Consider the following 23,334-nt stretch of genomic DNA (forward strand, 5'->3'; position numbering starts at 1 on the left):
TTCCGCATTGTTTGCAGGAGAGGGGGTGTTTTATTTGTTGTATGTTAGAGAGGGAGAGGGGTGAGATGGGCCCTATCCAAATGCCCCTGTTTGGAACAAAACCCAGACTGCCTTGCAGACCCTCTGCCCAGATACTTACCAGGACACTGCTGCACTGAACGGTGGAGGTGTTCACCCATCTGGCTTCAAACGTCCTGTCAGTTCCAAAATGACATTCCAAAACAGTATCCTAAAAGCAAGAGACAAGAGGAGAGAGTTTTTGCAACAACATACTTTTCTATTTTTTCCATCAGAGTCAGAGATGAATGGAGCTGCAGGGCTTGATTCTGATCTCTTTCTCCTGTGAACATCAGAAGTAACTCTATGGATCAGTGGAGTTATCAATGGGATAAATTAGTCAGAGATTGGAATAGGACTCGAAGGTTTGAATTTGGGGATTACAGATCCTGATCAACCCTGGTTAATCATAAATAACAAAGGGAGTAACTGCTTAATCGCCACCATGTTAAAAATCACACAAGGGACAAATCCTGGCCCCTGTCTGCTACAGGAAAGCTGCTCTGACAGGACAACTGAAGATCTCCCTTGGAGTGAGGGAATCCACGGCTTGAGTAGGGGTGGGAGGTGGCATGGCCAAAGTGTATAGTACTCTGGAGATCCTCAGCCAGCACAATGACTTGTAGAGGGCTTTTACAAGGGTGGAATTTAGAGTTGCTCTGAGGCTGTTCTAAGTAACAGCAAGAGCCAAACTGGTCTCTAGGAGTCTTGGTTAAGCTAAACTGTAACATGGCCAGTCATCTGGGCTTAAAGCCACTTTTGTCCCCTAGTTTGTCCCCAACTGTGCTGAGTAGAGGTATGGTACAATTAAGGATCTGGCACACAGTATTTTTCAAAAATAAATTTCCCTACACTATGTTACTAATAACACCAGAGGCCAAATTCTGCTCCCGGTCTTCCTAGTGTACACATCCTGTGTGACTAAATCCTATCTCCGAGGCTCAGTGCAGCACTTTTAATGAGCACTAAATATACCCTAAAAACCACCGCACAGATTTGATAAAACAGCCTGAAACGTGAAAGAAGCTCCTGATTCATGGCAGGAGCCAACTGACTCACACAGCACACGTGCGGCAGCAAGAGCGAGGCTGAAATCCTTTCGCGGTGAATCATTACACCAATCTTTAATGTATGCCCTTTAAACCGACCCATGCCCTCTCCCTCTTTCGTTAACACATTAGCAATCTCAATAGCAGCAGCAATGGATCTCGCTTCCTGGATCCCCTTTGTCCGGGGAATGATCATGAGTTACAGAGCTTTTCAAGAGCAAAGCAGCAGAACTAATCTTGCTCTGCTGCTCCAGGAGGATTTTGCAGACTGGAGGAGTGAGGAAGTCAAATGGCAAGGTAGTCGTCTGGGCTGCCCTCTGGGAATTGAGGTGCCTCAGTAACCTTCCTGTTTATTCCATTGCTGATCAGGTTACACGTGCTATGTCTTCCTCTTTAGCCACCTTGTGGCTCCACAGAGGAAGCCGGATTTTCTCCCATTTTGCTGACAATACAGGGGCACATCCTTATTTACAAATACCAGACCTTAGACAGGAAATTGCAACCAAGTTACAGCAGAGAACAGTTTTCTTTGCTGGTGTAACCTACAGAACAAGGTTTTCCCGAAGCTTTGTTAACATCACAGCCCTACAGCCTGATTCTGCTTGCCTGCTGCCCAAGCCCTTTACACCTGAAGACATGCCCAAGATCTGCTCATCACTCTGAATAAAAGACAAGATAACTGGTCATTGGTGTGTACACTTCCCCATTTGGCATGTGCTTTTGTGGTAACTGTGCAGATGAATTAGACCCACAATTGCACATGAAGGTTGGAGAACCTGACCCAAAACAACACAAGACAGTTTTCCATAAATACCAGCATTTATTATATTTCCCCACCCCTCTGTTATTTCCTCTGTCCCTTCCTGGCTTCTAAAACACATCCCAGAATGCATCACTCTGTGGCCACTGCTATGATTTGCATTTGCCCCATGCAACCACCTACATGCCAAAGGATTTCAAAGAAAGGGACATCATTTTTTAAAGTAAAGTTAAAATATATTTCTGTGCTGGTTTGGTTAGTGTGGGGCTTTCTGCCTATATTTCTGGACTTAACTTGGTCTTCATGTCAGCTTTTCCTTTTAACTGTGTTTCTTTCTTTTCCAGAAGGAAGGCCCTGGGGATTGCCCAGCACACTGCTTGGTGAGCATTCCCTCATGAGAGCCAGACACCTGCACGCTCACAGGATCGAACATGGAAAACATATCCACAAAAAGTGTGAATTTTATTTCCCCCAAACATTTTGTTCTAGTGGATATTTTACAATGTGCATAAATCCACATACTGCATGCATGCCATGAAAGGTCTGGCATTAACTATAATAGATCCCTAGAGAAAGTCCGTATGCAAGCTGAATTTTCCCTTTGCTTTTTCTATTTCAACCCACCCACTCAGGTGGCTACTTTTCATGAATGTTCTCTGCTAGTACAGCTATTTCTGTGTTTAATGAAGGTGGAAATGGGTAAGCTGCTTAGGACTAGATGTTAGTGGGAGTTATGTGCCTATATACCTTTGAGGATCTGGGACTTCACTCCTGTATAGGCAGAGGGTGGCACTCCCTCAGCAGAATCCAGTAGCCCAGCTCTTGGACTTGTTATGTGCCACAGTAGGATCACTTGGTTAGCTCATTTGAACCTTTTTGCTTTGCCTACAAATTCAATTACCTTGGAGAAAGCAGCATTAGCCAGTGAGATCATGATGTCCTGAGAAGCCCCAGTGGGCATAGGTTCTAGCGAGGCAGGTACAATCCGTGGACAGTCAATGGTGCCCTGTAATTTAGAAGACAAGAAAACCAAGAAAGGTTAATGGGAAACTTTGCTGCGAGCATGTTGAGCCTCCTTATCACACAGAGACAGAAGGAAACACAGAAAAGTCATGAAAACGTCACCTTCAGTCATACCTTAAAGTCAGCCTGAAGCCGACTAAACAAAATGAAAACACAAGCTGACCCCATGCTGTCAGGGAGACTGCATGGCTCATAGGACTGGGAATGTGACCCTAACCTTTTACCTCTGGGTCACCAGTTTAAGTCCAGCCCAGGAAGGTGGTGAGCAAAAATCAATACCATCTGATGGCTGTGTGATAGCAACAAGATGGTTGCCTCAGTCCAGCTCCCAGCAGACAGCTGTCCCCACCACTATCAGCACTAACTGGCACCCTTGCTGGCGGTCTCAGTCTAAGACCAAACGGGAATGAAAACTGAACAACTCTCTCGCCTCGTCTTGCAGGGCTGCTCCACCTTCAGTACCTGTTCAGTGGTTATATAGAGGACTTCAGTCTCCCCGTGACAGGGCTGTCAATCTGGAACTCCTCACTTTGCACAGTAAAAAAATTGTTTGTAAATCAAAAGCAAAACCATATGCTCTCATCAGGTGCCACTCTGGGGCTGTAACTACAGTCTCATTATTATTGTCACTTAAGTGCTAGAGGAAAGTGCCAGAGGGACACTCAAAAAACATACTGCACTGTACAATGGCAAAGCTTCCTGCAAGATCCCCTCTTGTCAGCAGAAAGCAAAATGTCTTGTAAATTGTGTTGCACATTTCTTTAAGCCCCTGCAGAGATTTCACTTTACAGTGGCCTCCTCGGCACATAGGCATTTCAGACATGTGTGTGCATGTGAGAGAGACAGAGTGTGAGAGTGTATATGTGAGTGTGTGAATGAGGGTGAGGGGCTATAAAGGGTTGTAAGAGGCATTAGAGAAGGAGCAGCCAAAGTATGGGTGAATTTAAAGATCCAAGTGAAACTGAAAAATTATTTTAAAAAGTCATTCATCCTGTGTCATCCCCCAATTTTTTTTCTCACTTGGGAGTGATGGCTGCGATACTGGTCTGACTCTAAGCCCAGATCTTTATGACAAACCCATCCTGTTCTTTCATGAGACGTAAACTGCACCGCAAACAGCAGCAACGAACTAGGCCAGATTCTGCTCTCAGTTACCCCAGGGGACATCCAGAGTAATGCCTTTGACAGTGGAGTCATTGCGGTAAATGACAGCAGACTATTTGATCTGATATGCAGAATAATTTATAACAAAGGGCATGATTCTCTTCTCACTTACCGTTGGTTTACTCCAGTGTAACTCCACTGACTTCAGTGGAGATAGTCCTGATTTACACCAGTGTGAAATCAGAATCAGGCTGTATAACACTAAGACACACAGCTGAACATTTTCATATTTCTGGAAGCTCTCTGTGCACTGGGAACTCCTAGCATTTAAAGTGCCTCTCCTGGCTCTTCTAAGCATGGCTTCAGGGTCAATGAATTATCTTAAAGTGTTTGTTTGACTGCGGAAACCGAGTTTCAGTTTTTATCAGGACACTGATCTTAACCAAGCACAGTCAGTGCTGCCTCATCATGAAGATTAAATAACAGAGAGAGAGAGAGAGAGAGAGAGACATGGGAGGGGGAGAGAAGTAAAAACAACAAAGAAAAGGGTTTGAGGGAGATTTCAGTCCATAGTCTCCTTGAGTGAAAAGGGTTAAAGCGAATGCAGCCGGGGACTGAAAATTTATGTGAAAGCTCCTATGGTCTTGTGTGTCCTTGCATGTCACAGCAACCAGCTTGGCTTGCCAGATAAATACTCTCACAGGGCTGATTAACTTGTTGTCCTGCAGTCCCTTCTCCTGCTGTTCATCAATGACTGGAAAGGGAATTTTCCAGCTGATTAGCTCATTCATGGCTGGATCAGGGAAAAGGGCCTGAATTTTTAAAATGCTCCTGTATGGAGCCGATGTGGCATTTTCTTCTCAGCAGCGATGCCACAGGTGCTTGATTTTTACATAATGTGGAAAGATTTGTAAATGTTTAATTCAGGGTTTCTCAAACTTCATTGCACCGTGACACCCTTCTGACGACAAAAATTACTACATGAACCCAGGAAGGGGGACTGAAGCCTGAGCCCCGCCGCCCTGGGGCAGTGGGGCCAAAGCCGAAGCTTGAGGGCTTCAGCCCCGGGCGGAGCAGGAGGGTCTGTAACCTGAACCCTGCCGCACAGGACTGAAGCCAAAACCTGAGCCTTCGGCTTCAGCCCTACGCGGTGGGGCTTGCACTTTGGCTTCAGCCCTGGGCTCAAGCAAGCCTAATGCCAATTAGTGATTAATAAATAACAATAATGATAGTAAGACAAGTGTCTTTGTTTTGTTCCCTACAGTTTAGGACGACAATCTACCCTGCGCACTCTTCTGCCCATGTTATTCCACTCCCTTTGGATTCCTCCACTGGCTTCCTCTCCTCCACTTCATCAAATTCAAGCTGATCTTCAAGGCTCTGCGTAATGTCCCCTCAGGAATTCTCCGCCTTCATCCCCTGCTCACTCATCATGGCCAACTAGACATCAGCTTGTGAAAAAGGGTTTTGGTTTTGCAAAAAGCAAAAGCAAACGCAGATGTGGTTTGGATCTGGGTCCCGTTTTATCTGATGCACCAAAATGTAAGAGGTTCTGGCACTGGATTCTCTTAACAATACTTTCCAATCAGTGGCTCATGAGCCCTGCAAGGCTGTTGAAGAGCAACCCATAAGAGTGATTTCCTGCTCTCCCTTTCTGAGCAAGTGAAGTACTGGGGAAGGGATGGGAACAAGCATTAGACCTTGTGGAGGCAGGAGAGGAACAGGCATAAGGACTCAAAGGGAGTCTGTTTCCAAAATATCAATCAAAAGGAAAAAATAAAAAAGATGACCAATTTCTTTCTGGATGTGGTTTGGCAGCTTCAAATTCATCCCAAGGCATAGAAAACAAAATTATCACTTCTCTGCAAACTAATGCCTGCTCTCCTTGTGTCAAGAACCAGCTAGTCTCACGTCAATGAACAAGTTTCAGTGCAATTCTACATTTGTCAGCAAAGCTGCAGGTCCCATGCAGTGATTTCTTAGAAAAAAGTCAATCCAATAATGCTATGTATTGTTTTTTTTAAGTCCCAGGAATTTCCTTTGGATTTAAGTAGAAATATCCTGTGTACAAGTACATGGTGATTATTAAAAACATTAAGGACTAATCTGTTGGTTGCTGATTCTCAATCAGCTCCTCTGCACTACTACTGTCATCCACTGCCAGGCCAGTGAAATCAATGGGATATTAGAATCTACACTGGTACATTCAGGAGTATGTGCACGTACCTGGTACATTTAGCAGCACAGCAGATACATTCTACCTAAATGTATCTGGAATATTTAGCACCAATAAGGAAATCAGAGACGGATGTATCTTTTCCACTTGGGATAACATTTTCAATAGCACCTAAGTGACTTCAGAGCCTACGTCTGACTGGCTTTCAGTGAAGTGTAGGCTCCTCGGGGCAGATTTTAAAAGGCATTTAAATTGGAGGTAGGTGCTTTTGAAAATCCTACCAGGCACCTATCTAGATTGTTAGGTGCCCAAATCCCTTTAAATATCTGGCTCTAACTGCCTAAGTCATTTTTGAAAATCAGATTTACGTGCTTATGAAAATTTTACGTTTGGGATTTAGTCCTTCGTAAATCTTTTAAATGATTGTTATGCATTTATACAGCACCTACCATCTGAGGATGTCAAGGAGTTTTACAAAAAGGAAATAAGTCTCATTGGTAGGTACTATTATTATTTTCATTTTCCAGGTGGGGAAACTGAATCACAAAGGAAAAAAGTAAGTGACTTGGGCAAGGTCACAGAGCAAACCAGTGTCAGGGGCAGGTACAGATCCCAGGAGGTCTGATTCCCAGTCCCTCACTCTCACCACTGGACAACACTTCTTACATTCTCCATAATTAATCAGCACTGTGAACCAATAAAAAGGGCCTATATAACTGAATAAAAGAGGGCACAGCTTGCAAGCACAGTGTATGTCTTTATTTGCATACACAATTACTGCAACTAGGCACACACACCGGGTAACTGTATGTGCAAAAGGGCATTTATATGCATGCAATAGCCTGATATTCATGTGCAACTGTGCATTCAAATGTGGGTACCCATTGGCACACACTTTTTTTTGATGATTTGTCCCTTAATTAAAACTAAATTCATATCCCTGAAGCATCATTCAAAGACTTGCTCTAAATTTTTCAGTAGTAACAGCTGTGAACTCAAGAGACTCAGTGATTCTCAGATGCATCCAAATCTGGAGACAAATCCTCAGGGTTCTTACCCAGCTTTTATTCTGTCCCTACTAAGGCAAATCTCCCATTGACTCCAGAGGGAGTTTTGCCTGTGTAAGGACCTCAGGATCTGTCTCACTGAGCCTTCTGGAGGTGATTGCCTTTGGCAGCACTGAGCTCAATCCTCAGTGGTTCAGGCAGTTTGCTCCTTTGACAGTCCAAGGATTCTAGAGGCTGAAAAGCTGTGAGGTGAGGCTGTGGTCAAGGGGTCACTGAGACTGCTATACTTTCCCTCTAGAAGCAAAATCAAAACAATCAGGCAGTAGGTGTAACATGCTCTATGAATGATTTTTTCCCTGGAGGAAACAGGGTGGGGGCATGAGGCTAGGGCTTTGAGTTTCCCTCTCCTGTCCATTCAGGGCTGTACAATTCAGGCTTTGTGGAGATACAGGGATGGATTCTGCTCTCATTCCCAGCAAGGCAGTGTGAATCTGGAGAAGTAAGTCCACTGAAGCCAACAGAATGACTTTGGATTTACACTGGGAGCGGAATGTGGCCCACAGAAGAGAATTTGCCTGTGAATGGGGGACAGGCTCAGGATGAATACTAACCCAAATTAGCTTATCTCTGGATTCCTTTTGTGACGATAGAAGATTGTCATTCACTGTAAGCCCAGGATATATTCTGTGGGACAGTGTATGTGACTGTGTGCTACGCAGGCAAGATTATGAACACGATGTGATGGTTTGTTATTTTGGAAGTGACTTGCATCTCTTATTGAGTGGAGAGATGTGCCATGGATCCCTGACTGAGGGTTAATTTTAGAATCACAGGCTGTCTGGCTACGTTATTTCTAAGGTATCCATCACAGCAGTGACAGACTAATTTATAGTCCTTGCACAGGCAAAACTCTCAGGGGTTAAAAACTGAACAAGAGCATCAAGATCCGACCCACAGACATTAGAGACAGAAAAGACTTTGTTGGGTTAAATGTTGTCAATCACTCCCTGTCAGTGCAGGATTGTTCCCTGGAGTGTATTGGCTGGTGTTTTGGCCTGTCTAATTTTAAATTCAACCTAGTTATTGTTGAAAAAGGTCCTTAGTATTTTTTTTAAAGAAAAGTGGAGTATCAGCTGGTTTGGGGAGCTGAATTCATTTGATGGCTCCGGCTGAGGGTGCGGGCTCTGGGGTGGGACTGGGGATATGGGGCTCAGGAGCTCCCCCCAGAGCTCTCTCCATGCAGCAGCACCTGGGCTGGTGGGGAGAGGCGCCACTCCCTGCTGCAGCAGCTCTAGGGCTGGGGCCGCAGGATAGGCACCCCTCTCCTGGTCCTAGCAGGTCCAGGCCGGGGCTGGGTTCGGGCCAGGGGACGGGGACACGAGGCTGGGCTGTCCCAGCCATGACTGGGTCCAGGCTGGGCTGCCCTGGCCGCGGATGGGGCTGGGCTGGGTTGTGCCATCCTGGCTGAGGCCATGGTGCCCCGGACTGTGGGAAGGGCTCCCCAGCCGCAGCAGGTCTGGGCCGCCCCGGCCGTGGCAGGTAGGGGGCTGGGCTAGGTTGAGGCTGGGCAAGGGGCGCCCCTCCTCTGGTCGCGGCCGGTCCCCAGGCGGATTCCCTGAGCACCTACGCGGCGCTAAATAGGCCGCTGCGCAGCTTACAGGGAACTTAGGTCTACACTAGAGACCTTCCAGTGGCACAGCTGTACTGATGCAGCTGTGCCGCTGTAAGATCTCTCATGTAGCCGCTCTATACTGATGGGAGAGTGCTCTCCCGTTGACATAATTAACCCCCCCACCCCACCCCAATGAGCAGCAGTAGCTATGCCAGCGAGAAAAGCTCTCCGACCAACTTAGCGCTGTGCACACTACCACTTATGCCGGAGAAACTTATGTCAATGAGGGGTGGGTTTTTTGCACATCCCTGAGTGACATAAATTTTGCCGAAATAAGTGGTAGTGTAGACATGGCCTAAGTCCCTGTTTGCATTTATTTATTTTCCTTTTTAGAAATCTTCTCTCGTCCATAGAACCCTGCGCGGATACAAAATTTGTATCTGCATCCAATCCACGATCTGCAAAAATGGTCCAGGGATATAAAGTGAATTTCTGCAGATTTTCAGGACTCTACTCATTCAAACAGCAGTAACAACACTGTGTGATTTAGTGACTAGTCCCACACACAGAACAGCAAAGAGTCAAAGGATCAGATTTTCACAAGAACTCAGCATGTTGGGTGCTGAGAACTTTTAAGAATCTGGCCCAAAGTGAATGATTCATGAAAAAGCAAGGGCCGCAGATTTATACTGTTCATTTAACAATTACAAACTGCTAAGAGATTTGGAAAATCTGTTCACAGATGAGTCACAAGCAGAGAAGAAGGTTAAATCTGCAATGAATATTATTCTCAAAGAACAATTTGACTGGCTGTGACTCAACAGTTGCAGGAAGCTTTTCATACTGTTTTTATAAGGAAAGAACTGTATAGGATAAAGTTGCAATGTATCGGTCATATCTGCCTTCCTTCTTTAATGAATTACATGAGTTCCAGAGAGTTCCACAAAGGGAGGCAGGGTATGAAGGGACATGAATGGAAAGCAATCAGACCTCTGAGGTCAAGTCTGGAAGAGCGAATGGAAAGTCTAATATATGGCTGAGGTCCTTGTATAAAGGTAACAAGCAAGGGGAATCTCTGTCTGAATGAGCCTGAAAGAGGCTCAGAGTGCTAGCGCCAAAGAAATATTCAATTTAAAATGCAAAAGTTTAGCTTTGAGGTCCAATAAATTGATTGCTAAAGGCCAATTTTATTTAAATTAGCTTCAGTTTAAATTTCAGAAGCTTGACTACGCCAAGTCTCTGTTATTAGGAGCCGTAATTTGGATAAAGGCGATTTTCTGCACTCACCAGTGGCGCTCCAGCAAGTTAGCTGCCATTTCATTAATGTACCACAACAGCCTAGTAAAAGCTAAATGAATTGTAAGGTATTGTTACATTTATTTTATTGCTTAAATCCAGGCATCCCAAGGTGCGTGGAAATCAAGGCACCGCTCCAGGTTGAACGGTAATAAAGAACCAAGGGACAAAGCCTGCTGAAATAACCAGGAAAGCTGAACATGTATGTTGGAAGAACCCCACACACGAACAATTCTTTACTCTGTTACAAGATACACAGACACACAAAGCTGTGTCAACTGCAAGAAAACTGGAGATAAACTGATGAAAGGTGTTGGACTGACCGCCCTGGAAACTGAAGTCCTCTGTTTAGCTGTAGAACAGGTACAGCTCAGTGTTAGTTTCCCTCACAATGCCTCCTCCTCAGTCTAGAGGGACCACTTCCAGAATGGAGAGGGCAGACTAGACTCCATCTCAATAAAAATGTTTATGCCTTCTGCTGCAGCTGCTAACAAAGGTGCTAGTTGGGGCCAACAGGTTATGTAATGGTGACACTTATCTACTAGAAGCAGGACTGAGACCACAGAATCACTTTTCACAGCTCACTGAATAGCCTCTCAATGTAACCACTTTCAGTCACTACCTGGAGACACCATGTGATCAAGCACACATATGGGAACTAGCAACTGCTCAGTTCTAACCCTGGCTCTGCTACCAGCTCTCTGCATACTCTTGGGTAAGTCACTTCACCGACCTTAGAGTCAGTTTCCCCATTTGTGAAGAGAGGGCAAGAATACTTACTTACCTACCTCACAGGGGTGTTAATCAGTGCTGCATAAATGCTAAGTATTCTTGCTACTAACTGGAGAGAGATTAAAATGGTGACCAGCTCTGTATCCCATCACCAATCCAGACAGAAGCATTTTCAGAACCTGTGAGCTTGCTAGTGTCTAGAAGTCATTACTCCTGTGCATTTACACACAGCTTTTTATTTCCAAATCTCAATGCTCTTTACAAAGTGCAGGAACATTACCTTCATTTTACACAAGGGGAAACTGATGCACAGAGTGAGGAAGAGACTTTCTGAAGGCCACACAGCAAGTCAGTGACAGAGCCAGGAGCAGAGCCTCAGTCTCCTGAGTCCCAGCCCCACAGCTGACCCCATATATATTCCAGTAAAGTATTCTAAAACCAATGGCATCTGATCAACACAGGAAATTTCTCCAGGAAAAGGCAGAAAATAATAACAATAATGCAGCCAACTTACAAAATCATACGAAATAACAAAGCTCAATGTGCCTTACATTCATCTTTAGTGAGTCCTCACAATCAGAGTAATTGGAGACACACATGTAATTCTCAGTGCACCAATAACACTTCCATTTGGTCGAGAGGCAACTGGTACATCTGAAATGCATAAAAAGCAGGTGCACTTAATTTTTAAAGGCCGTGCAGATTTCAGCCCCCTCTGCAGAGCCCAGTGTCAGGTTATAGTTCTTCACATACCTGTAGACTCTGTGTTCTCAGTTTTATGGTCCCTAGGACAAATCCATTCAGAGAAGGCTCTGGTCATTCTATCCCTCCTTTTATTGTCAGGGCTATGCTGAGGCCCAAAAGCTCTTTGAGGCTGTTCGCCTGATTCTGCATCAGGCTGGCCCTTGGTGGGGAATGACATCTCCACAAACAGTTAAAGGTGTCAGTTCCATTAATTGGCTCACACAGTCAAAGCTTCTGGACCACAGAGTGACTTTAGGCAGCCAGTGAGTATTTGAGCCCCTCTCCCATTTTTAAAAATATGTCTTTTAGACCCTGTAAATTGTCCCATTAAGTCAGGTGATGCTAACTTTTCTGGTGGCTTTTTCAATGGCTTTGCGTAGAGGCTGTGGGACCCTACACCTACTGGGTCATTGGGTCACATCATTATACCCTGTAAGTATGCACAGAGTTCCATGGGTTGAAACCAGCACCAACAAACCCATTATATCCAATGACAGATACATGGCTATTCCCAAGCAGTTCTGGAAATGCATGGGATGGGACTCAGCGTGTCAAATGCATGGATTATTTGTCTGACTGTTTCTGTTGTTTAAACCCCCTTAGAACCAGAAGACAAACATACCCAGCCTGAAGGCTTTCTTCTTCTTCTGAGAGTTGGGAGCCAAGTATACCTGGCTTCTCTTCAGTCCCCTCTTCTCCCTCTAGCCTGTCTGGCTCCCAGCTCCTAACTCCCTTCTCTCTCTCCAATTAGGTTCCTCTGGCTTTCTTAGTCCTCTTCTGGATCCTCCCACAACCACTGTAGCCCCGCCCCATCCAGCAGCCCACAGCCACATGCTGCTGGTCCATATTACTGCACAGAGCTGCTCTGGGCTCCAGGCCAGTTTGTTTGCACCCCAGACTTCACCTCCTGCTGTGATTCCCCCTCATACCCTGCTGGTTTCCAGCTTGAGGAAGTGGTCAGAAACTGGCAGTGGAGTATGTCATGAGGTCAGCCACGAGATGATGGGCTTGTTTCTGGGGGATGTGGGGGAAGGAGGGGGTGATGACAGGGCCATTTGGGAATCTGAAGGCATGAGTACAGATCTGTCCTCACTTCCCTGCAGCCAGAAACCCTCCCTCTCCTTGGCACAGCAGCCTTCAGATACCTCCACTAAACCCTCGGAAACTGTCCAGTCCCTAAGGTACGACGCTTACAAGGTCTCCTGATACTATGGTTATGGATTCTCTATAAACACTATAGATTAGATTAAATGCAGTATACTGATTAGATATATTCGATGCACACACAGATTAGCATGCGAGTGCTAAAGAGTTGGAGATTAGCCAGCACCCTAAGGGTTAACACAAAAAACTTTCAAATAAAAATATTGTTCATGTTTTTAAAAAAAATAAAATAAAAAAAAAAGATAAGCCAGGCTCCATCGAAATGTCCAGATGGCTTGAGAGGCTGCTAGGACCTTCCTGTATAAATCCCTGGCAATCATCATCCTCAGTCCTGCCAAATCCTGCCCAGGACTCAAACAGTCCCGCTGGCAAGGAGGGCTGTTCCTGCTCAGTTAACCCCACAAGCAAGCACCCTCAGATGATGCACGCACACCATTTTGAATTGCTCAATTTACATCTGTTCCCCTGGCACAAAGATTTGGAAGTTTCAATCACCAGGTTCTAAAGTGAGACACAGCAGAGCAAGCTACTGTTTGTCAACACCCTGCCTTCTCTCCCGACTCTGACCTCCCCACAAACTGCTTTGGTTGCTGTAGTTATGAAAGGTGAGATCACTTACGCTGTTTTGGGGTAAATATTTCCAGTTCTTTTGCAATCATAGATGGTGAAATTGGCCCAGACAATATTTTTGCCGTTGACCCGTATTGCAGTTTGAACAATCACATGGTCTGAAACAAGCAAGCCAAAGAATACTGGATCACAAGAGAGTTTCTATTTTTGCTCAATCTGAGAGGGCAAGACAAAACTTCTGAGTAAACAATATCCCAGCTGCTGAAATTTTTTCTCTGGGGTTTCCTCTGGGTTGCCTCTCAGAGTTCATATGTTCCTCCTCATTTAGCCCCCCTAACTTTAAATCCCTTCCCCCCCAAAGTTAAATTAGTGTCTTTGCCTACACAAAGTGCTAAGTTGTATTTTTAAATTTGTTAATTAAATCAGGTTAGTCAATATGTTTTAAAACCTCAGTCATTTTCTCAGTGTGGACAAACCAACAGAGAATGGTGAAAAGTCCCATTTTTGGCTACCAACATTTGTAAACTACATTTCTCCTGCTGTTTGCTTAATTACTTAATTTTTTGAAATCTTATGATAAACACCCCTGGGATGAGACTCAAAGCCTCTTCCAAGAAGTGCATAAAAAAATCAAAAGATAGGCTTCCAGAAATTTGCTTGGACATTACCATAAACAATAATACAAAGCAGTTCAATCACTACCATTCTTCCTACAGCTGGGGAGAATATCAATGACATCTTTTAAAACTGCCTAATATGAGTGGGATTTTCAAAAATGCTCAGAGTGTTGGCCTAACTTTGCTCCCATTGAAGTCAATGATTAAACTTCAGTGGAGCAGTTAGACCAATGGTGAAAACTTGTGAAAATCCCACCCTGAAGTCTAGAATGTTTAGGCCAAAATTTTCAAAATTGGCTACAGATTCTGGATGCCTCACTGTACCCAGCATGAAACAATTTGGGCCTGATTTCCAAAGGCGTTGGGCGCCCACCTCCCCTGACTTCAAGTGGGACTGCAAATGTGCAGTGTCTATGAATGTCAGGTCCCAGGTATCTCATGCTGAGCATCCAATTTTGGAAGCATCCAAAGTTTGTGGGCAGGTTTGAAGATTTCAGTCTTAGTATTTTGGAAAGAGCAGCATGCAGATGGTATTAGTGTTCCTGAGCTGTCTCAGACCACACTTCACTTTTTCTTCTGGATTTTTTTTTTCTGAAATGTATTTTTGAAAGGAAAGTAAAATAGTAATAATTAGAAATACCAATAATGCTATTAGTTATAAAGAGCTTAAACTTGTAGATTTCAGTACTTATTAAAAGAAAATTTAAAAACAAATTTTATCTAGACAACATAAGCAAAACCCAATAAGTTACATACCTGAACTGGTTTTTCAATTCCACCAGTAATAATAGATGGATTCGAAAATATTGATTGACAACTCATGTTAGGACGGTAAAAAGATTTCAGGAACTTCCAGCAATGATTATAATGTGACATTTCATATACTAGAGAAGCTGTGCAGCTGTCCTTTTTTCCAATGTTTTCTATAAATAGTATTATTTGCAAAAAAATAACCTTTAACCCCAGAATCAACACAACAATGAAGAAAATTAATTCCATAAAAGAGGTTTTGGAACGTACACTGAGCCCATTTTCTATTACATACCTTGATTGGGTGGGAACGCGGGATATTTCTCTCTTGGAAGAAAATTACAATAAATAAAATAGTTTACATCATTTCCGGGGACCTTGGCGACAGTGTAGATATTATTTCCATAATCACAAGACATCTCCATTCCACTGAGGCTCGGGATGTTCCCATTTATTTGGATTATCATGGCCTTAAATTTGGACAAAAAGTTCAATTATTGCTATAGAAAGTGATTGACAGAGTTGGACAAGGTGATTGAAGCATATAGACTAACCAGTTCAGCAAACATGTCCACTGACAGCTGATTTTTTCAATATCTATTTTGTCATATGCGTCATATGGTGTACAAGAAATTGCTACAGTAATACACCTTTATCACTATAGAGTTCCATTGTTTCCGTAAGTAAATATATAGGGTATGTTCATAGTTTGACACTCAGAACCAGCCATGTGCTTTATTCAGATGGTCATCCAAACACAAAGCCAAGGTAGGAGCCCCACTACACATATCTGAACTGCTCCCTTCCATCCGGAATGTGCCACCTAGCCCACTCCACCCTAAGCACCTTACTGGTTCTATCCCCACCTTGTCTTGGAGCACACCTCTTCCCTTTACAGCAGCAGCTCCTTGTGGAACTTCAAATACCACCAGGGTGGGATTATGCCCATGAAACAACAGAGGAGAGTGGGGCAAACCAACTCTGGATCTGAAATTCTTGAACTTTGGGGAAATTCTAGTCTATAGCCAAACCTTCAGGCCGATGACTTCAGACCCATAGTGAGAAGACCTTTTTGCCCCAATAAGAAGTTCATGTGATCTTGATGCCCTCCGCCCCGCCTGGGAGAGAGGAGCCTCTCAGGAGCTCAAGGAAAGGGGGCAGGGTAGCTGCTCTAACTTACTGAAGTGTATATGAAAAAGGCCATTCGGGTTGAAGGGCTATTGGTGATTGGTGGAGAAAATATTGCTCTGCACTCCTCCAAAGGGAACTTCAAATGCATTTTTAGTGGTTTATTTTTTGCTGTGAAACTTTTTGCCTAAGCAGCTGCAGGAATTGAAGGTTTTGAAGTACGGGCTTTTGTTTTGTACATTATCTTAAAATAAGACCCCAAAGGCTAAGTTCTCTGCAGTTGTGACTCCATGGCACAGTCAATAGGATTACGCCAGAAGATCATTTGGCCCCAAGCCTCTGCTTCAAAAGAGCCAAATGAGAGTTTTCTGTGGCTTTGTGGCTAGGACAGTGTGTCCCAGCTCTGCCAGACCCAGACCCTGAACTGAACATCTCCCAGGAGCTCTGGGGAAGTTTGGAGATGCATCCAAACTCTGAGCCTCACACTGATCTCTAAACTTAATTAAAATACAAGTTTGCTGCTGATTCAGCACTGTGATGAAAACTAAGTACATAGTCAGTGACCCTCTTCTAACCCAGTTGTTTCCAGGCAGTGAGAAGCAGTACCAGATATGGTGACTGGTATGCTGGGTTCCTTCTCCCCACCTGTGCTGGGCACTGGTTCATTTTGCTGCCTGCTTCCCACTCAGTAGCTCATTCCAACACTCTGGAGCTGATCAAAGTCTTTTAGATTAAAAAGATTTATTTGGGTGGAAAATTCCCTTTTTTCAAAACCAAAACTTTTTCCATAAAACCAATGACATTATCAAAAAGTTTAGCAAATTTTTTCATTTACCTGAAACTTGGTTTTTGGTAAAGAAACCATTTTGTTACGAATTTCAAAAATAGTTGATTTTGATATAAATGTTGATTAAAAAAATTATAAAAATTTTCATGAAAAACAGATGAATTAATTTAGAACCCCAGGAAAGGGAACAACTTCAAAATTTTAATTTTTTCCCCCTATTTTCTCCCCCATTGTTTTTCCCATTTTTTTAATGGGTGAAATTTTCAGAAGCATTCAAGTGACTTAGGAGACTAAGTCCCATTTTCAAAAGTGACATAAAGGCATGTCAGAGCCCAAGCCCTATTGATTTTCAATGAGACTTCGGCTCCTAAGTGCCTACGTCACTTTTGAAAATGGGACTTCCGTGCTTTTGAAAATTTTGCCACAGCTCTGTAATACACAGTGGTGCTTGGGCTGCTCCAATGACCAGTTTCACCGCTGAATGGGAAGCAGTGAACAGTAGCTGGTGCCAGCTAGGACATATGAGGTGGGAGTCTGGCAAACTGGTATTATTGCCCCCAAAATGTTTGGAACCATTATCCTAGCTAGAGTAATGACATCTGTGGGCACCGAGAACAGATGGGAGGAAGTGGCCTGTGGCCATCGCACTTCATTAACCTGTATCCACATTAGATGTACCTTGTTGTCACTGTCAATATTAATTTCCGATGGCATGATTGTCATTGAAGGACACTGCTGCACTCCTTCACTGGCACTCGTCCAGAAATTTGGCTCAGTGGAATTAACGCATTCGTGCTGCAGAGAACACCTGAAACAAACAGAGGCACAACTGATGGTGAGATGCCTATCGAAATATTGATAAAACTGTTGTGACAATTACAAAGAAGGTCCTGTACAAATCTGTAGACTTCCTCCCATTTCTTCAACTTCTGTGTTTCAGCCTATTGTGCTACTGCTAATAGTTAATGGGTACAGTTGTCACGATATCAGCACACCACTCCTGTTAGCATCAATGGGAAATATGTGTATGTGATGGGGAGATATTAGACCGCAATGACTGAGTGCAGAACACAAGAGAAATAGCTGTATATTTACATGTATGTTTGGCCAAAAATCCTGGACCTGATTTGGGAAGACAGAGTCTAATTTTGCGGCCTGATTTCTGGGTATGCGTTGAATTGTGCCCACAAGTAACTGCAGCTGCCAATGACGGGACTCAGCTTTCTAACTAGCTGTTTGCACTCACAGTCAAGTGATTAGATGGCTAACACCTCTTTTTTGCATTCACAATTAGCTATTGTCATAAAAAAATGCAGATGCAATTAAGTGTAAGCAAAAAAGTTCACTCTCAAAACTTGAGACTGGATTGAGGCATCTTTAAAAGGATTGCCCTGTATTTGGTAAAAACTGGGAAAGATCAGGCAAAGGTTGTAAGCTAGAATGGCTGTGCAGCAAAACAGCAATCTGCTGAAACGCTGAGGAAGAGGTCCAAAGACAATCACCCAGGAGAAGATACAAGAAGTTCTACCTGGTCTCCATTGTACACCATCCACAATAAGCATCAGCTGCAGCCAAGCACTCCGTACATGTTGCATACTGGTCACAGGCAGCCACCTTCACACGGGTCATCTGTGCAACAAGCAAAACCCAAGGTCACTATCATTCCCAGGTATCCAAACATTTTCAGATGCCACAAAAAAAACCCCAAACTCTCTGGTGTATGTGCACTTCTTGACAACGGAAAGGAAACTTGTAGTTGACACTAATGAGGTGTTGATGAGACTCACACGTGGTGAACCACTTTGAATAATAGACTAGATAATGTATTAGGAAATGTACTAAGGGGGAACAATCCTGCCCTGGCAGGGGCATGGGTTAGACTTTTCCATCACTCCAATTTATGGTTCTGTGAGCAATGGGAGCACTATGTGCAAGCAGAAGACTATATGTCTCTGTTTCTTGTTAGCCAGCATCTTCAGCATAACTGCAAGATGAGGGACAGCAATATTATTAAAATATAAAACCCTTTTGATGGTTTAGATGGGACCAGTTTTTGTCACCATTTCACCGCACATTACTTGGGTCACGATCAGTGTGAGAATCTCAAGATTTCATACTTGCCAGACCCCTTCTAGAAGGGAGTGAACAATGTTTGTCTATTTATGAAGTGACCAGAATTTACCTAGGAATACAAAACCATTCACATGTAGGGAAATATGATTCCTGGGATAGCAAGTAGGTCAGCAGTACCTCTGGTGAGTTGCTCTGTAAGAACCACTTGGAAGGGGAGAATGCAGTCACTTGTATGCTTTCTTTCCTAGATTTTTAAACACGTGGAAAAGAAGACTGAGTGGAACTTGATAATTTAGAGTCTGACAATGCAAGGTGGTGAGAGCCCTCAGTTCCCAAAAGGTACTCAGCATCTCAAACAACCAGTCATCTGAGCCAGTTTCTCCTCAAACACATGCTGTGCACAGTTTCCACACATGCTTGTCAAGATTCCCAAAATGTAAATTCCATTGGCAAAAGGAACTGATCTGGCCTAATTTAAAGGAAAGGGCCAAACTATCTGATCTGAAGTACTGCACATGGGGTTTTAGTCCGCCCAGGATAAAGTTCATAGCAGGTATCTTTTTGTGCTCCTAAGTGTTTGTGAGGCATCTAAGGGGTCTGAGATATTAGCTAGACAGGCACCCTGGGAGAGTTCCATGAAATGATAATGGCCAGTCTGCAGGGAATTACAGCTGGAAAATATAAATACAACATACAAAAGTAGTGGTTGTGTGTCTGTTTCAACAAATTAAAATATAATTCAGGACAGACCACCAGGGCTTGGAGCAAGAACTGAACTCTATTCCTCCTCAGTTGTTCACTTAACAGAAGGCAAGGAGAGACCATTTGTTTCTTCCTGCTATGGAATTTTCAGGCCTCTCCAAAGACAGAGCCTTCCATGCTGCATAGTGCCCTCCTATGAGATGAGGTGTGTGAATTTGTAGGTACAGTGAAACCTGCACTGAGGACCAGCTCTAACAGGCAAACCTTTTGCTTGAGTGACCCTTTAAAAGTATCCCCAACATTTCCAGTACAATGTTATCCAAATTTCAGATAAAGACCAACATCTACTTATTTTTGCCAGCCCTGTAGGTAATTGCTTAAGGCATGTTTCACTGTAGCTTTCACCTTTAGTTGCACAGAGATGGGTGAACCAGTTCAGATAACAGGAATCAACCTGAACCCTGGCCCCAAATTCCAAATACTCATTATGAGGTTTGAAAAAGTTTGGGTAACTTTTTATTCATTTTCACTAAAAGTGAAGCTGACATGAATCATGCATCCAACCCCGCTGAAACTTGGGAAAGTTCAGATCCAGAACTAAACTTTGCAGCTGGGTCTGGTCTCAGTAATGGGTCAACACAAACCTCCAAATCCAAATACTCTCAAATTTGGTGACATTTGGATCTGAACTTTGAGGCTATGACCTATCTCTAGTTTTTTATGTCCCTCTGCATTTCCAAGTTCTGTTCAGAAGTGCCAGTACCAAAACTTTAGACAGAGGGCTATTCTCACAATATTTCTAGCCTGGCCAGAAGGAAATGGTACCAGAAATCTTGCAAAGAAGTTTGTTCCTGTGTGACTTCCGGCCTAGCTATGTAGACCCAAAAGGTATGGATGGTTCTGAAAAGGTTTGATCTAAACTTTGGAGTGATTCCTAACCTTTACAAGTCTGTGCATTACTGGTATTAAAATAATATTTCTCCTCCTCTTTTCCCTAAGCCAATGCTGTTTGCAAATATCAGACTAATGCACTTTGCCAAATGTATGGAGAACAGAAGTCCTACCTGATAGGATGTCATGAGATAGAGGTAGCTGGAATCAGAAGGATCAAACTGCATGATAGGATGAACGGATTCCCCATAAGCCACTGAAACTGACTTCCTGCTAATAATCTTCATGTCACTGTTCAGATTAATCTATAGTGAGAAAGAACCATCTGTTGAGATCAAATATTGTTATGGGAGAGATATTTTTCTCACTCTTTTTATAAACTCAGAAGTAAAATGGTAACTAATAATGCCTTATATTTTAACATCAGCTTTTATCCCAAAGTGATCCATAAACTGCACAAACACAGCACCACTAAAATGCAGCCACTGCTGGGGTGGAGGGAAGCAACTCTGCTTGCAACACAGAACACTTGTGAGGGAAGGGAAATACTGGTTGGTGAAGGGCAAACCCCGTCTCTAATGGGAAATGCTATGGGATCTTTTGACAGGATCTCCATTTTTAATGTCTCAGGCCAAAGACTCCTACTTAGCAAGCTGCATGGAACTCCCTTTTTCTGCCATGAAAGGGTGAAGATCCTGCCACGGCAATGACTTATAGGGCCTAATTCCGATCTCACACTGGTGTTATGTCAGTCTAATTCAGAACATCTCAGTGGAGTTACTCCTGATTTAAACTAGCATAAATGAAATAAAAATTAGGTCTTCAGACATATACAGGCAAATTAATTGTTATCATCATCATCATCGTCATCATATTGGAAAATTATTTTATTTCCAAATCTTTATTAAAACAGTTATGCTCAGAAAAGTGTTATTTGTATGACAGCAGCATTCAGAGGCCCAACTCAGGTTGAGGCCCCATTGTGCTAGGCACTATAGATATACTTTGCAAGCTACTAACTAAATAGATAAGAAACATGGAAGAGAAGAAATATTATCATCTCCATTTTACACATGGGGTTGAGAAAGATTAAGGACTTCCTGAAGTCACACTAGAATTCTACAGATAGGAACTTAACCCAGATATCCTGACTCTCAGTTCGGTGCCTTAACCACAAGACCATCCTTCCTCTCTTCCAGCTAGTTTTCCCCCTGCCCCTATAAGCTTGGCTGTTCCTAGTGTTTTTCTTCACAAGACATCTCTTTCTGTGGGTCCTGGTGCCTCAGAGGCCTTGCTACACTAGCCCTTTTGCCCTTAAAAAATTCCCATCATTGCTACGCACTGCTGTAGCTCCACCAATGAAAGCAGTGGCAGGAGCCCTAGTACAGACAAGGCTGCCAACAGTGTTACCATTGTGTAACCCTCAGAGCAGGGCTGGGTGACATGGTAGTAATAATGCTGATAGACAGGAGTCTAGCTAGCCAGTCTAGAGCTTCCCCTATTGCAGCTATACTGGTGTTAGCAACTGAGGGAAATTTTGAGGGAAAGGGATAGTGTAGATACAGCCATGGGGAGCTCTTATGCTTTTGGACTGGAGCTGACTAGACCTAACCTGGTCTAACTTCTGAGTAATTCAGAAAAAATACCTCTGCAGCTGTGTACTGGGTTCCAGCACCTGACATCAGGATGACTCAGCAGAAAATCCCTGTATCCCCAGGGAGGGTGCTAGGCTCTGCCATACTTTTACACTACACTGTAAGCTTAGCAACTTTGAAAGCATTATTTAACAACTCTCGATTGTGGCGCAAATAATGGCCCCTATGATATGCCATTCTGCAGTATGCTTGATTCCCCATGTGACTGGCAGCCATCATTGCTGCTGGGGGAGCTGCTCAAACACGACTTCTGCCCTCCTGCCATCTTTTCTTGGACAGCAAAGATCTGAATTATAACCCACACAAAGTATTCTGTATGCCATGCCAAGTAACAAAGAGCCCTGAAGGTAAAAAGGCTTCTGGTTACACAGCTGTGTTGCAGAATTAAATTATAGCTATCCGAGCAAATTATCCCAGTCAAGGATAGTCAGGAGCCTCTCTCTAATGGACGTTCAGCAGATAAGGCTGCTTTCTCTGATACGATAATGGAAGCAGAACTGTTAATACTGTGTGAACGGGAGCTGCATGTGGGATGTGTCTTCACCCTTGGCCCTGTGCACCTGGCTATGACGTCAATTGCCTATCACCCTGTTGGATTACCTCCCCCTCTAGGCAAAAAAGAAACCAGAGAGCTTCTTGAGATCTTTCCCACTTTTCTGCCAGGAGCACTTGGATGCAATGAGAGAAATTGGATTCATTTTCTCTTCTCCAAGTATTTTGATCCAATATTCCAAATTATGTACTATTAGCTCCGGGCTGAGATAAAGCAGATTCCAGCCATGTCTCTCCTAGATGGTCTTTTTCTACTCTGTGGGCTTACTGATGCAGGGACTTTAGTGGACTGCTGTGATTGGCTGGAACGTAAACCTTCCTTTGGCAAACTCTAAGCACTGAGGTTATTGAAACCTTGGCCCTGCACCTTGGCTCTTGACTGAGGCTAGTGCATTGCCCTACATTGCCTTCAGTGCATTGTTTCAACAGAGATACAATATTATATGCATGGATTCAGACCTGCTTCAGAGTTTAGCATTGGGGAATGATCACTCAGTGATTCTTCAGTCTATAAGGAGCTTTTAAAAACCAACAAATCAAGGGAAGAAATTATTAGAGGACACTGCTAATAAAAAAATGCTATAAAATAGCATTTCAACTGAGGTCTTTTATTTCTACAGTATATTAAATACAACACAATCACATTGTAGCCTTAAATACTGATTAACAGATACCAATTACCAGGCAGCGTATATCATTGTATAGATTAAAGTAATATCCAGTTAATTCTTTATTGCAGAATGAAAGCCTGTGCTCAGAGCGAGCTTGTCAAATGTATTTTTTTTTCTATTACTGTGAATACAGTAATGGATAAATGGGCTGTACTGAAAGTCCTAAAGACTGAACTCTTTATTCTCAGTGCAGTTACCGCGTGGGCAGCACCAG

The 23,334-nt window shown here is 43.5% G+C and overlaps 1 protein-coding gene across 1 annotated transcript in view; it reads right to left on the reverse strand.

The window, feature by feature from the left end:
* Positions 1-23,334, reverse strand: part of PLXND1 (plexin D1) — a 124,107-nt gene that overhangs the window by 66,129 nt on the left and 34,644 nt on the right. The window contains exons 3-10 of the mRNA XM_074957580.1: positions 20,416-20,547; positions 18,105-18,205; positions 17,255-17,384; positions 14,957-15,131; positions 13,344-13,452; positions 11,368-11,470; positions 2,768-2,872; positions 140-229 (exon numbers count right to left, since the gene is read on the reverse strand). Of these exons, the coding sequence (XP_074813681.1) occupies positions 140-229; positions 2,768-2,872; positions 11,368-11,470; positions 13,344-13,452; positions 14,957-15,131; positions 17,255-17,384; positions 18,105-18,205; positions 20,416-20,547 (945 nt within the window). The remainder of the gene's footprint in view (positions 1-139; positions 230-2,767; positions 2,873-11,367; positions 11,471-13,343; positions 13,453-14,956; positions 15,132-17,254; positions 17,385-18,104; positions 18,206-20,415; positions 20,548-23,334) is intronic.

The sequence above is a fragment of the Natator depressus genome, chromosome 7, assembly GCF_965152275.1.
Source record: "Natator depressus isolate rNatDep1 chromosome 7, rNatDep2.hap1, whole genome shotgun sequence".
Taxonomy (NCBI): domain Eukaryota; kingdom Metazoa; phylum Chordata; order Testudines; family Cheloniidae; genus Natator; species Natator depressus.